General features: G+C 33.3%; 1 protein-coding gene across 1 annotated transcript; it reads right to left on the bottom strand.

Moving 5' to 3' along the window:
* Positions 1 to 3,602: 3,602 nt before the first annotated feature.
* Positions 3,603 to 7,296, bottom strand: LOC129889346 (aspartyl protease family protein At5g10770-like). Its single transcript, XM_055964612.1, has 2 exons — positions 7,044 to 7,296; positions 3,603 to 5,013 (listed from the first exon to the last, which is right to left on the bottom strand). Exons 1-2 carry the CDS (start codon positions 7,255 to 7,257, stop codon positions 3,722 to 3,724), a joined length of 1,506 nt encoding a protein of 501 aa, XP_055820587.1. The 5' UTR covers positions 7,258 to 7,296; the 3' UTR covers positions 3,603 to 3,721.
* Between the last annotated feature and the right edge of the window lie 9,404 nt (positions 7,297 to 16,700).

A 16,700-nucleotide genomic window follows, 5' to 3' on the forward strand; every position in this document is an offset into this window, starting at 1 on the left:
CTCAAATTCGAATTCCGATGGTTTCATTGTGTTAGAAAAGTCAAAATTAGTATGATGCATCTATGGTTTGTATGCACGAGATTGCAAACGAATCTCAAGGATCAATTCAAAAAACTTTGATACCTTGAATGTTTGCTTATATCTGATGCATAGAATCCTTGTCCGCGTTCCAGAGCCTTGACCGCTATTGCAGAGGGAAGTGAAATTCCTTATCCGCGTTCACGATGACAAAACTGTGTTCGCAGAGGGTTCACTGACCCTTCTCCACGCTCTCAGATCTTATGACGCATTCGCGGAGGGTCTCCTTTCTTGTCTCCGTGTTCGCGAAGCTAGTTGTCCTTTTTCACGGAGAGTAAATTCGGCCTGAATAGTAGACTTTTCCAAAAGTCGGGAAATAGGTAATTTTCATCATTTTTAGTGATTTGGGAGCTCGTGGGTGGTGATTTCAAAGAGAATTTTCATGTGAAAATATTTGGGTAAATTATTATAACCCATAATCTTCGTAACCTACTGATTAAACTTCAATTTTTGGCATTAAAGCAGTATTTTTGAATTTCAAAATTAGGGATTTTTGTTCAAAAACTTGAGTTTAAAAAATTGATGATTATGTGTTGAATACAACTCCATTTTCGAATTGGTTTTCACTTTTCACCGTTGATTTCTAAATACTTCAAGGAACGTTTTCATGTAACAATTTCTAGATTTACCCTTCATTTTTGGAATTGGGTTTTTGGATCAACTTTGGGCCGATTTTCAAAATTGATAATATGGGTGTCGTTGAACTTGTATTCTTATTGAGAATTCATATTTGATTAGATTTTGTCTATTCGGAGAGTCGACCTAAGTGTAAGGCTCAAGTTTTGGAGTAGTTTGTGGTTGAATTCGAGGCAAGTGAACTTCAAAACCTTCGTTTAAGCTTGTAGGATCTCATATTCTTGTTCTGTGTGTCAGAGAGTCATGGAAAGTAGTTCGTATTATTTGATTATTTTGATTGAACTTGATAATGAACAATTGGGGGTAATAAAATGACAATTTGATGAATTTTAATGGTGTGCTCAATATGATGATGATTTTAATAAATTGTGAACGTGTGAAACGATTATATTGATATGAAAAGTGATTTGTTGTTGATATCATTCCATTATTGTGACTTGTATGAACATTACTTATTTGTATTGGTTATGATATACTGTGACAGAATTGATATGATGATTATGGTGAAGGAAAATAGTTCTGTCGATGCCTAAAGAAAATGATTCCGACAATTGATGATTATGCCAAAGAAAAATGGTTCTGGTGATGCCGAAGAAAAATTATTCGGGCGATTGATGTTTATGCCGAAGAAAATGGTTTCGGCAGATACATGGACCATGTAAGTTCCTCAAGGGTTCCAACCTGCTAGTCAGCGGATGTGTATCATTAGGACATGCATGCATCACTATACGTGACCTTTCATTGCATTACATTGCATTGCACATCTTTTGCCATTTGTTGACTATGTTTATCCCTTATTGTTCTTGTGATTTATACTATTGATTGATGTGATTTGACTGAGACTAGTGAGTTGTATTGTTGGTTTTATATATATATATATATATATATATGATATTAAAACTGTTAGAATGGACTGATTTCTATGTGTAGGTTGTAGTCTGAGGAGGTTCGATTGGGATGACAAAAATACTTATATTCTATTTAACTTTGCTTAGTTTTAGTTGTCCGCTTGTTGAATACCGTGTTTTTTGGTACTCACTCTTTGCTTCTACACTTTTTAGGTTGTGAACTCAGACCTGCTTGATCTTCTAGCTTTCCTATCGTATTTTGAGGTACTAGCTCGAGCATTGAGGTAGTTATTGCATTCATCCAACAGCCGCCTCTTACTCTTTTCCTTTATGTTTTAGTCCTATTCTAGAGACAAAATGACTGTGTTTCTTTCGTATTCCACATTTTATTATTGTCTTGTACACGTGACAATCAGTCTTGGAGAAATTTTTGAGATTATTTATTTATTTTTGATTAAGTTAAACCTCATTTCATTTCAATTACTTCTGCATTTACTTTCTATTGGGTTTTAGACTGTCTCGTTTTGGTGAATTGAGATGAGTGTCTTCATACCGGAATTCGAGTCGTGACACTTAGTCACAAAGAAGAGGATTCCATCAGAAATAAATAAATGGTAAAAAACCAAAAGAGAGAGCTCGTGTCCTAGTGGCTTGGCCAAAGAGGCAAAAAAAATACGTGAGCAATTTTGTACAGATCCTCTGTGCATGGCAACAATATTGGCTGGCACCATTAACAACATTACCTCGTGGCCAATGACCATTAGCCATAGTATTTTAGGGCCCGAGTGGTGTTTTCTTAATGTCCACCTTTGTAACGTATAAATAGTTTACATTCATTTATAAAGGCAATTTGAATTCTAAGCAATACACAATAATATTGTTGTTTCTCATTATTTACTTAGTTTTTGGTCTTTAAATATCCCTTCTTTTTATTTTGTTTTTTCACCCCGTGTCCGGAGCTCGTAGAGTCTCAATTAAATTCGGATCGTGCACTGCACGACCCATTCGGGGGTGGCGCTTCCAACAGAATTTTTTCCATTCTCAGGCTCGAACCCGACACCTTTGGTTAAGGGTGAAACAGTCCTACCACTGCACCACAATCCTTGTTGGTTCTTTTAAGTATCCTTGACTCACAATTACCTTGCAACTATCCAACCAAGATTATGTTTCCAAGTTGGCCATGATTTTTTATTTTTTTGGAAACTATATTTGTTCATAGAATTTCAATATAAGATTGAATTTCCAAATTTTCAAGAATTTTTTAAAAAAGTGTTTTTACTTTGTTTTTTCACTCCAAGTTACTCTCGAAAAATTAAGGGATAATGCATAAGTAAGCTCTTAAATTATGACCGAAATCTCAGCGATACAACTTAACTTACCTATTTTAAAAAAAATACTTTTTAAATCTTCTTATTTCTTTATCTTATATTTGAATTAAGCTAATACACATAATTTTTTTAAAATTTTCTTGCCTTGTATTTAAACCTTTTTTTCTTCAAATTTTTCTATTGCTTTTATTTATTCTTTTTATTTTCTTTGTCTTTCCTTTTGATTTGATCTCAAATTTAATTCCAAATAATTTGTATTTAAAATAAGTGAAGAAAATCAAATAAAACTTAAAAAAAAATGTTAAAATTAAAGGATATTTTTTTTTAAAAAAAGACATATAATTTTTAAAAAATCATTAAAAGTGAGAAAAAAAGAAATTAATGAAAGAAAAAAAAGTTTAAAGTGAGGAAAAATTAAAATAAATATTTTATAAAAAGATAAATGAATATATATATATATATATATACTAACTAATTATAAATTATTAATTAAAAAAATATGTGTCCAATATTTTCGATTATCACTTGCCTTCAAAAAAGTGTGCATACTCTCTATGTCACGTCAATATTTTAAAATAATTTAGAAGTAATGAGATCCTAGTTAAGTTATCCCAAAAAATAAAACAATTTCAATTTATATTTATGATCAAACACAACTTCAATTTTTGATATTATTTTTCACTTTGATAACAAAACTATTGTTTCTTCACAATGAAACATGGTCAAACACACATTATAAATGGATATACATTTTTCAGTACTTTTGCAGTATTACAATTTTTTTTTTTCAACTGCAGTATTTTGGATTAATTAGTAAACTTAACCAAATTTCTAAGAACATCCCCCATAACCAAACCCTAATTTTTCACCAGCAACATCATACACAATCTCCAGTGTCTGCTGTTGTGTATTCCCAAAAATCGCAATACTATTGTCATCTCCATTTCCGGCGAAAGCCAAGCAAACCTGAGAGATACCGTTTGGGTAAAGAATACCACTTATGTCCAAGTCCACCTTCGTATTGCCATTGAAGTTGAAGCTGATTTTCGGAATGTTAATGGTAGTGTAGTTGCTTAAATCATAGCAAGTATCAAGCAAAGATAGATCTGGCGCTCTGGGATACTTGGTCATGAGCTGCCGGAAAGTTGATCGGAGATTATCATACGCCGTTGAAGGTAACCGGGTAATCACAGTACCGGAATCTATGATTGTTCCGGCGTTCTTAAACACCATTGGACTTATCGCTAACGCTTTTCCACCAACAGAAATACCCAATACATCTATGAAGTAGAACGATGTTCCTTGTGATGAAGCGAATTGTGTGAATTGGATAGTCGATTTTACACCACTGTTCTTGCCGAAGGTTAAATGACCATTAGATCCTCTCCTGGTAGGAAGACAGTAAGAGAAGTATTTTCCGAATTTCGCAGATGTTTGAGATACAATAGAAAGAGCATCACGGCCTAAACCGATTAATCCGGCGGTTTTTCCGAATAACCCTTTGTTGTTTTGCCCACAACCGAACATGAATTCATCAAACACATCTGTTGCTGATAAAGTTAGCTTGTCTTTAGCGAAGTACCCTATCGAGAACGACGAATCACCATACTGTATGCCGTATATGCAAGTAGATAAAGAACAACCAGGGGTATTTCCGGTAGCTGATTTAAGCCCAGAACAAGCTGTAGAAGTACAAGAGATGTTGGAATATGTTGAAGAAGACGATGGGTTGAAAATTGGTTGTTGTTGAGTAAAGCATGATTTGAGACAGGGTTGGCATTGAGTCCATGTAAGGTCACTGCCGGTATCGAAGACTAGGGACAAATCATTTTTGGGAGTTCCGATTCCGACGGTGACGATGTAGTTTCCGGTGCCGAGAGCAATGCCGGATTGTGCAGGGAGACTGGTTTTTGAGTCTTTTGCTCTGTTCTTCTTGGAGGTTTTGTCTGTCTTTCTAAAGAGGTTGAAGTTTTGGGCTGCGATTCGGGCTTGGATTGAGTCCACTCGGGCCTGATCGTGGGCCAAGATTTCGTTTACAGTTGGGCCTTTTGATCCCTTTTGATTAAGTTGAGAACATGGCCCATGCTTGTTGATGATCTCCAATGATGATCCTCCTCTTTTACCTAAAAATGATAATATAAAAAATTGAATCAAAATTAAGATTAATAGAATAATATATATATTTTTTATTTATCTTGTATGACATGCTCTTATAAACATAAAAAATGTCATGTGATGTTATAATCCAGGTTCGAAAAGTCAAATATCATTATATAAATTGAAACAATCGGCATACCATTTTTGTGTGTGTTTGTGTTAGCAGGGGTGGAAGTTGGAACTAGTAGCTCGCATGCACGTTTGGCTGAACTCAATATGTTTTATTTAAATAATATATTTGTGTTAATTAATTCATTAAATATGTGAAAATATTAAATTTAGAGTTCAATTATTATCACTTAAAATTGTTGTTGTATAATTTAAAATTCATAGAGTTAAAATTCAAGCTCCGTGCGTGCCTGCGCGGAGGAGAAATTCAAAAATAATTTCCAATAAAATAAGTTGGAGTTATTGTGCATATAAAAACAAGTTTTCACTGCAAATATAAGCAAGTGACTAGTTAAATATCATTCTTTAAAATCTAAGAGATAGAGTTATAGTTGTTGAATTGCATCAATATATAATCTCAATAAGACCAACATGAAGTCTTTTTTTTTTTTTTTATTATCTAAAAGGTGGTCAAATAAAAGTCAGGGAACATGTTCAATAATTTTCCCTAGAAAGTTCTTAAGTAATTTGAAGTAATTATTATTTTTTGTATGCATAAATAAAGATAACACAATGGATTTCAGCTCTCATCATTTGATTCAAAGTAAAATTGATGTGTCCATATAATTGTCCATTCACCGCAAATCAGTGATAAATTTATATTATAGAACATAATTTTTTTTATTCATTTGCCATCGAATCAGCTCACTAGAAAAATACACAATAAAAAGCACATTTTTATTGTAATAGTAAAAAATTTCCAAATATTTCCAAATAATGATTTTTTTTTAGTAGTGATTACTCATTCTTCATATTTGGTTTTGAGAACTATATGCCAAAATAGATGCTCTGTATGTACGGTGGAAATATTAATAATATGAAGAGGAAAAAAAATGAAAAGTTTGGCTGAAATACTTTGACTGATTGCAACTCAAATCATTAAGATATTGATTGCGTTTTGACTGATTGTTAGGTTTATTTTGAATAAATCTGCACCAAATTTTGGATAAATCTTTTATTTATTTTAATCTTCATTATTGTTATAACTTATCAGAAATATGACAAGGTGGAGCTCGAAATAATTGATATGAAAGTGAGACAAAAAATAAAATAAAATAACAAATCGTGAATATGAAAACATCAATAATTGCAAACTAGCTAACGTGATTAATCAAGATCCTTTTAAAGCGGTATAAGCTAAGCTTAGGTTTATGATTTTAAAACTTATCAATCATTTTATAACTTTTTAAAGGTTATTCTGAATTTATATAGGTAACTTATCAATAATTTTTTCCTTTGTTCTTCAAATTCTTTTATTTATATATATTTGAATGAAAATGAAAAATGTAGTAGCTGGATTATTGCTTTACTTTCAACCCCACAACTTTTTGAAAAGCAAATATCATCCATTCGTTGACCTCCCATTTCTCACCACAACCCCACATCCATCCAATAAAGGTAATATTTCATTCATTTTATTTTACTGATAGTAAAACTTAAGAATTATTTTTTTTTTAAAAAAAAAGAAGAAGAAAAGCTTTCTTTATACGCCTATTAAAAATATTTTTTAAATTTGTGATATTAGTCATGTCATAATCGTATTTTCATGGTTATGAGAACATATAGTATCCTTTTTATCAAAAATGCCACAAAAATGAAACAAAGGGACGACAATATTTCCCCTCCCCTTCTTCCCTCATCCAAGCTTTAGGCCATATCACACCACATACACCAAAGAAAAATAAAATTAGATGAAGATTTAAAATGAAAATAGTGATATAGCAATGTGCAACACTAATACACGAACATACTCTATTCACACACATTAAAAGTAGATATATATATTATTATGAGGATAATATAAAAGGAGAGTTAATTAATTAATTACCTTTGTTAGTGGGGTTGCAAGAAGAGGAAGGAAGAATAGAGGTGAGTTGGAGAGTGTGGAAATTGGATTCAATTGTTTTTCTTCCTTCCAAAGCATTGCTTTTATCCCAAGAGAATGAAAGCAAAATGAGAAGAAAAGAAGGGAGCAAAAGACTTTTAGTAGCCATTGGTGAAACAATAATAGTATTTGGATATTTGACAAAACGCCCTTTCATCCTATGCTTATTATATAGTGTTTTTTTTGGACCTTCCACTAAGACAACTCTATTTTCTTTTCTTTATTTTTCTCTATAATAATATTGGGGGGGGGGGGGGGAGGGGGAGGGAGGGTTGTAGGTGGTAGCCGCAGCAGGGGTTGTTTCGATTATTAAGAAAATAGTTTATATTGTAAAATTGGTAAATCTAGATAATTTTGCATCTAATTAGACGTCAAGGATCAATCTTAAATGACATGAAAATGAAAGGCAAAGAAAGCTACCCTTCCTTCGAATATTAAAATAATTATTTCAGATTATTATCTCATGGATTAATTTATTTAAATATATGTATATATTGTCTTAGCTAGTTTCCTTGCGTGGTAATATATATTTTAGAAGTAAATAATTCTAGAGTGAGGTACAAAATAGCAATGAAGTTTCCTTGCTAGACACAATCAATGTATATGATTTTGTACCCATGTGGAAGTGCATTTAATTTCTAAAATCTTTTCTTAACGTGTGATAAAATAAATTGATCATTTTTCGATTTGCGCTAGATGTCTTTGGGGAGAGGCCGTGCCAGTTTTAACGAACGCATAATACATAAATGTGACTTGGCTTTAGCTAGTTGACATCTATGTCTTTCAATTTTGGGTGTGCACTGTTGGGAAAAGAAAGCACAAACAAAAGTGCACGACAGGCAATAGCGGAAGATAACCCAAATCTAAACTTTTTCTTCTATTTGAACTAAGAGGAGCCAAATCAATTCAAGCATAAACAATATTTGAGGCAACAAGCATATCACCAAAAAAAATATAGCAAGACAAAACTAAATCAAAAACACGAGACACCAAGATTTACGTGAAAAACCTCTTTGGTGTGAAGAGTAAAAACCACAAGGTCAAAGCTCCACTATAATCAATACGAGTTACAAATGTGTTCTAAAATGGCCACCAAAGAAGTGTCAAACAATTAGCAACAACAATAACAAGATAGCACCAAAAACTAGAGAAGTAAAAGGCGTAAAATCATGAAAATGCAGCTACTGTTCATGAACTAAAATCTAGAGCTACAAGACTCCAAATCCACCTCTGTCAGTTCCCAATCAAAAATTAAGTTGAAAGGAACAAGCTATCCAAAAATCAACTGAATTGAATAAGGAACAAAGCGGAAATCGTGATTTGAAAATGGCTTCTAGGGCTTGTGCGAAAATCTACACTCTCACTTTTCTCTTTGTGGCTGCTAATCTCTCTCGTGAATTATAAAACTAAGATCTAGAAGAGTCTTACATATGCACCATAAGAATAGGGCTTTGGGGCAAAAGTGGGCTAGTCTAAATTGGGCTTTTATTTATCCACATATGAAGGGAAAAACACCAAAACCCAATAATTCTCCTCCTCCCGACTATGAGGAGAAGACCGCCATCCCAACGATCATGCAACATTCCTCAGACTTTCCTCTTAGAAAGTCTCCTCCTCCCGACTATGAGGAGAAGACCGCCATCCCAACGATCATGCAACATTCTTCAGACTTTCCTCTTAGAAAAACTTTACTCATCATGTCGGAACCATTATCGTCCGTATAAATCTTTTCAAGTTCAAGCAACTTAGAATCCAACACATCCCGAATCCAATGGTATCTCACATCAATATGTTTAGACCGATCATGAAATGTATAATTTTTGCCAAGATGAAAAGCACTTTGACTGTCGCAATAAAGCACATACCTCTTCTGAGCATAACCAAGTTCCCCCGAAAATCTCTTCATACAGAAAAACTGTTTACAAGCTTCAATAACAACAATAAACTTAGCTTCTATAATAGATAAAGCAACACATTTTTTGCAACCTAGATTGTTAAGACACAACTCCCCTACAAAAGTAGTCAAGTAGCCTGAAGTAGACTTGAGAGTATCAACATCACCAATCATATCTGAATCAGTGTAACCACAAAGAGTAGGCTTTTCTGTTCCATAACACAAACTCAGACTATAAGTGCCACAAAGATATCTCATAATCCACTTTACAATATTCCAATGCTCTCTTCCTAGATTAGAGAGAAAACAACTAACAATACTAACAACATGAGCAATATTCAGTCTTGTACACACCATTACATACATCAAACTATCAATGACTGAAACATTGTCACGATCCCGACCCGCTTTGATCGACACCCATACTAACCCTCCGGTGGGAGAATCATTTTTACAGCCCAAGCTAACAACAATTGTGAGATATAAATAATTTAAAGATACGGAAGTCGGTTTAATCAATAAGAAATACTGAGTTTCCATAAACTCAGAAAAATCTAGTCAACAACCCCAACATGTGGAAATTATCCTAGAAACTAAAAGTCAATCGTACCAAAACTCTAAACAACTACAAGTCAAAATAGGAAATACAATTCCCAAAGAAAGACATCAAATAACACTAATGTCTGAACATCTAAGTCCCAAAAGAGGGACTAGAATCAAAGAGAGAGAGAGTTCATGGCAGCTTGCAAGAATAGCTCACTCTTGAACTCGAACACAATCACTCATTTAGGTGAGGTTTCTCCACAGCCAGCTGAATATGCCCTATACTCAACAAAGACAAAACAAGTATAGTGTTCGTACACAAAATCAACAGTGTACTAGTAGGATCACGCCGCTAGCCAGTAAGCGAATCATGCACAAGTAAACTCAACATAATAAGCACATATATATAGAATAACTTAACCAGTGTCATCTCAAACAATATTCACAAGATCACTGTTCAACAACATCAAAATCATATAACTTTACACAAGGGTCCTCTCAAGGGACCTACAAATACTCAACTTCTGTCGGAACGTGACACCCGAACCAAATATATATCAGAATATGACACCCAATCCAAATATGTGTTGGAATATTACACTTGATCCAATCTATGTGTAGGAACATGACACCAATCCCAACATATAAAATAACCACAATTACTTTTAGTATTCAACATTATGTCACCAAGAACAGGTTCATCACAAAACAGGTCAGCAAGTGATCATTTCACATTAAATCTAGCATGTTTCCCTATTCATATACACTTATGCATACCATGAAGCAATTTAATAAGTACACGAAACACATACGGGAAATAAAATAATCACTTACCTCGAATTTGAGCTTTAATAACTCCAAAGTGCAAGAGCTTTCCCTTTCTGGGTCCGTTCCACTTGTTCTTGGTATAAAAAAAGTCGCATTTATACAAATAATCAATACAATGGCCTAATTCACATGAATTATAATATAATCCCTTCCTAGACCAAACCCATAATCCTAACCCCACCCTAAGGCTATTTTCAATCCTTACCCACAGGCCAAAAACTCCCACAATGATCACCCATCCTAGTTTATGAGTATTAGGAATCGAAGGATGAGTTTAGGGAGTAAAATACTTACCTTAAGCATGGAAAAATGATAAAAATTGCCCTGTGTCACCTCCTATCGCAGAATAAAATCATTTTTGGGGGGTTTTATCCATCTTATATCGTGACTGCCCCCGCTCTGGCGGGACTATCCCTCTCTGGCGAGTTGCACAAAAATAGAGAGCTCAAAACTTGAACTCCATATACCCATTTCACAACACAACCCCTTTTCAAGATATATTAAATTATACCCTTCACGTCAAGTCCAGTTTTGAGAATTTTACTCGCCTGAATGCGATTCTGTGAAGCCGTAAATGCTCCATATCATCCTTCCATTAGCTTACCCAATCAAATTAGAGATTTTATACCCCTCTATTCACAAGGTCACCCTAGACCTCACCTGACTCAGAATTCCTCCAAGTCTGGCCTGGGCTAAAAAAATTGAAGTTACTACCCAAAGTTTCTGGCCTAAAAATCCTCTCCCATTGGCCTATCCATAATAACGGAGATAGGTCATTACAAGCATAAGGAACTTTCTTCATATCTTCCTTCTCACCATCACTGGAAAGATAATGCGTCATGATCAATTTGAAGTACATAGCTAAAGATGTACTGACAACCTTAGCTTTGTCCATGTTAAACCCACAAAGTACTTTTTGAATGTATTTCTCTTGCGATAGCAACAACTTCTTGGACTTTCAGTCAATGACAATTCGCATGCCAAGAATCTGTCTTGCTGGTCCCAAGTCTTTCATAGCAAAGGACTTATTCAACTCTTGCTTCAACTTTTGAATCCTGCAAGCATTCTGACCAACAATAAGCATTCTGATCAACAATACACATGCCATCAACATAAAGCAAAACAATGATAAAGTCACTATCAGAGAATTTTTGCACAAAAACACAATGGTCTGAAAAAGTCTTCTTTAAGCCCTTTCTGACTCATAAAAGAACCAAACTTCTTGTGGGAGCTTGTTTTAGACCATATAAGCTCTTCTTCAATTTGCAAACATAATTCTTTTTATCCTTGACTTTAAAACCTTCCGACTGCTCCATATAAATTTCTTCATCTAAGTCACCATGGAGAAAAGTAGTTTTAACATCCATTTGCTCAATTTTCAAGTCTAAACTTACAGCCAAGCCTAGAACCAAATGAATGGATGAAATCTTCACAAATGGAGAGAATACTTTCACAACTAATCTAGCTTTGTGCTGTGGAACAGGTTTCCATCTTCATATTTCACCCTAAAAATTCACCTGTTTTTCAAAGCTTTTCTGTCTTTAGGTAGCTTAACCAAATCAAAGGTATGATTATCATGTAGAGACTTGATTTCATCTTTCATTGCATCAAACCACTTTTCTTTTTCTTCACTTTCCATGGCCTCGTCAATACTCTCAGATTCTCCTCCGTTAATCAAGAGTACATATTCATTGGGAGAATAACAAGATGAATGTATTTTTTCTCTAGTAGATCTTCTAAGAGAACTCTTTGGAGCATCAATAATAGTTGTTGTTGACCAATCACACCATCTTGTACTGGAGCATCAACATCATACTGGTCATTCTGAGTATCATCACCTTCTTCATTATCAATTTGATTTTTATCATTTTGAATATTTTCTTCAGGTGTAATAGTCAAAGAAACTGGATCAATATCAACTAAGCTCTCACTACTCTAAGAATTTATTTTCTCAGCTTTGTTAAGATCTTCAATTATTTGATCTTCAAAGAACAAAACATCACAGCTTCTAACAAGTTTCTTCTTAACTGGATTAAAGAAATGATAGCCAAATTCATCTTGACCATAACCAAAAAAGATTCATTGTCTAGTTTTAGTATCTAACTTTGATCTCTCATTCTTAATAACATGCACAAAGGCGTTACACCCAAATACTTTAAGATGATCATAAGAAACAATCTTACCAAACCAAACTCTGTCAGGGACATCACCATTCAAAGCAATAGTAGAAGATAAATTGATAATATAGGCAGCAACATTAAGTGCTTTTGTCCAAAAGAAATCTGATAGCTTAGCATCTAAAAGCATACATCTAACCCTGTCAACTAGAGTTCTGTTCATTCTCTCTGCTAAACCATGTAGTTGAGGAGTCTTTGGAGGAGTTTTCTTATGCTGAATACCTTGCTCTCTGTAATATTTATCAAAAGGACCAATATACTCACCAGTTACTATCATTATCTGAGCGGATGCATTTTAATTTCTTCCAAGTATGTCTCTCAATCAAGGCCTGAAAATTCTTGAATACATCAAACACTTGATCCTTGAACTTCAAAGTGTATAGCTAGAGTTTGAGAGAATGATCATCAATAAAAGTTATAAAGTAAAGTGTTCCACCATGATACCTTACCTTAAAAAGACCATACAAATTAAAATGTACCAACTCCAGCAAATCAAGCTTTTTTGAAGGCGGATGACTCTCAAAAGAAACTTTTTTTGTTTACCGGCTAAGCAATGAACACATTTACTTTGCTTGTTTTACTCCAGAAGGAAAATTCTTCTTAGCCATATTATCAATCCCCTTCTCACTCATATGACTCAACCTTCTATGCCATAATTCTGATGAAGTATCATTCTACATCAAGTTTATTGAGTATATAGAAATGGAGCCCTAAAATGCATACAAGCTAGACAACTTGTCACCTCAAGCTACAATTATTGAACCTTTAGTTAGCTTCGACTGGCCAGCACCAAGGATGTTAACATAACCTTCATCATCAAGGTTTCCTAGCGAATTCATATTAAGAGAACATCTGGAGCATGCTTGATATTGTTGAGAATTAGTCTCGAACCATTGTTACTTTCCAAATAAGTTATGCCAATGCCAAGTACCTCAACCTCATTATTGTTTCCCATTTTCAACATTTTAAAATTACCTGGAGTGTAAGAAGAAAATAATTCCTTCTTTAGCGTGACATGAGAAGTAGCACCAGAATCCACAAACTAGCTAGACTCACCATAACAATATTTCTTGATATGCTGATTCTTGTAGCAATAGTCACATATAATATTCTTGTACTTAGACTTCGACTTGCTTCTACTTTTACCTCTTTCATTGTAACCTCTGAACTTGCTTCTCCCTTTGTCTTTAGTAACCAAAACATCGGAGTGTGAAACTGAAGAAGATAAGCATTGAGATTTTCTTCTCATCTCTTCATTTAAGACACCACTCTTAGCATATTTCATAGTTACAACACCACTGGAAGCAGAATTAGTCAAAGTAACTCGAAGAGTTTCAAAAGAGTCTAGCAGAGTATTAAGAAGCCAAAGTCCTTTTATTTCATCATCATACTTTACATCCATTCAGGACAGCTAGTCAAAGACACCCTGAAAATCATTTCTATGATCAGAAATAAGATTGCCCTCTTTATATTTAATAATCATCAATTATTTCAGCAAAAATAACTTGTTATTGTTAGTCTTCAAAGCATAAAGTGTCTTAAGCTTATCTCATAAACTTCTGGCATGTGTCTCATACATAATGTGATTTCTAACATTATCTCCAACCCATTGTCTGATATAGCCACAAACCTGTAGGTGATAGACTCAGGTTTATTAGAAGCAAACACAAGCAAATGCATTTTCTTAACAAATAAAATATCTTTCATCTTGCCTTTCCAAACATGATAATTGCTACATTTCAAATACACCATCTTGCTTATATTTAACTCCATTATTCAAATAGACAAACACCAATAATCCAATGCTTTGATACCACTTTGTTGGAAAAGGTAAGTACAAACAGAGGTGCACGATAGAGAAATAGCGGAAGAAAACTCAAATCTAAACTTTTTCTTCTATTTGAACCAAGAAGAGGCAAACCAATTCAAATATAAATAATATTTGGGGCCGCAAACATATCACCAAAATAAATATAGCAAAATAAAACTAAATCAACAACACGAGACACCAAGATTTACGTGGAAAATCTCATCGGTGTGAAGAGTAAAATCCACAAAGCTAAAGCTCCACTATAATCAACAAGAGTTACAAATATATTTTTCAAAATTGCCACCAAAGAAGTGTCAAACAATGAGCAACAACAACTGCAAGATAGCACAGTAAAATCACCAAAACGCAACTATTATTCACAAGCTAAAAATCTGAAGCTATATGACTTCAAATCCACCTCTGTCAGTTTTCAATCAAAGATTAAGTTGAAAGGAACAAGATGTACAAAAATCAACTCAATCAGACAAGAAACGAAGAGGGAATCACGATTTGAAAATGGTTGTTAGAGTTTGTGCGAAATTCTGCACTTTCTCACTTTTCTCTCTATTGTGGCTTCTGATCTCTCTTATGAATTAGAAAAATAAGACCTAAAAAAGTCTTACATATGCACCATAAGAATTGAGTTTATGGCAAAGTGGGTTAGTCCAAATTGGGCTTTTATTTATCCACATAGGAAGGGAAAAAGACCAAAACCCAGCATGCATAAGTTCACAATTAAACTTGTATAAAATCGAACAAGTATAGACACACTCGTCTTAAATGAAAATTCGCGTGAAATTTACTTGATTGATTTGTATTAAATCATATAGAATGCACATTATACTTGTTCAACTTTTTACAAATTTAAGTGTTATATGTGTGCACATCCATAATTGAAAATCATATATAAATGTTAGTTGAAGTCAAGTTAAAGGATGCGTATATGTATTAAACTTTCGCAAAAAGAATTTAACGAGGATACAATTTGAATATAATTTAAAAAACACTTTTAGTTAGCGATTAAGAGAGAATGAACTTTCATTGTCGATCCTGTCAATTAATATTTCTTTCTAATGACACCATCAATTTTTAAAAAAAAATCCTTTAATTAATCTGGGAATATAAGGAAAATGACTTTTAAAGCCTCAATCAATTAATTAAAACTTGGCAAAATTAAATATGAATGGTGGACAAAATGTGAAAGCTTTTCCAATTAGTCACCAAGTCATATATCCACCAACCAATAATGCATACCTCACTAATTAATCAATGACTTTGTTTTATGTTTTGTTTTGCTCTTTCTTACACATTTTTCCTTCTTCTTTTCTTTTCTTTTCTGTTGGGTGGAGTATGGAGGGATGGGCACACCCTTTGTTTGTTTCCCTATTAGAAGGACTTTTGTTTCTCCTAATTTTTTATTGAATGTTCAATACTCGCATGGGAGCTATACTAATAAAAGTTTATATCGCATAGTATTTATTTGGAAGAAACATTTTTTATCAAGAATTTTTTTATATTATTAGAAGGAATTATTAGAACTTAGGAGCCAATATTGATATTATACTTTTATATTTTATATTTTCAAGCTTTTTTTTTTTACAAAGACTTTAAGGCAAATAATAATAATAAAATCAATAAAATAAAAAAGGTCGAAAGTCAAAGTCGTTGCGATGAAATTAAAATATCGAAGTTCGTACTAAAGTTTGTAAATAAATGAATCATTTTGGTGACGCTTGTTCTCTTGTCATTAAGAATAAAAGAAAAGAAGTAAATTCCATGAAAGAATCGCCAAATGTTGTTTTTAATATCCAAAAATCTCAAATCCATCAATCTCTCCACTGAAATTTTAATATTATACAGACATTTTTGTTAAAAAAAAATTGTTTATAAATATTGTATTTTATTCTTTTTATAGTGGTATTTTTAAATAACTACAAAACATAGCAAGATTACGTAATCCTATAATATATATACACACTTATACATGTATCTGTGTATATGAAAATACTAATCGTCACTACCTACCTTAATCTCACCCGTTCGTCGGTATTTCAATTGGCTACTGAAAAATTTGCTTTATCAGAGATCATCATACATACATTATTCACTTCACATATAATTTACATAGTTCAGTTGCTTGGCTACCTGAACTTTCATCTTATTGGTGAGGATACGATTCTCCACCTTGTAATCTCTCATACAATTGGTCAATGTTGTACGATACAGTTGAAAACACATACACTAAATCCAGTTAGTCACATATACAGTTGATATCTTCATATATATATTCACATCCAATTTTTGCTTTGAAAATACATACTACACAGTTGGTCATATATTCATCCAAG

The sequence above is a fragment of the Solanum dulcamara genome, chromosome 5, assembly GCF_947179165.1.
Source record: "Solanum dulcamara chromosome 5, daSolDulc1.2, whole genome shotgun sequence".
Lineage (NCBI taxonomy): Eukaryota > Viridiplantae > Streptophyta > Magnoliopsida > Solanales > Solanaceae > Solanum > Solanum dulcamara.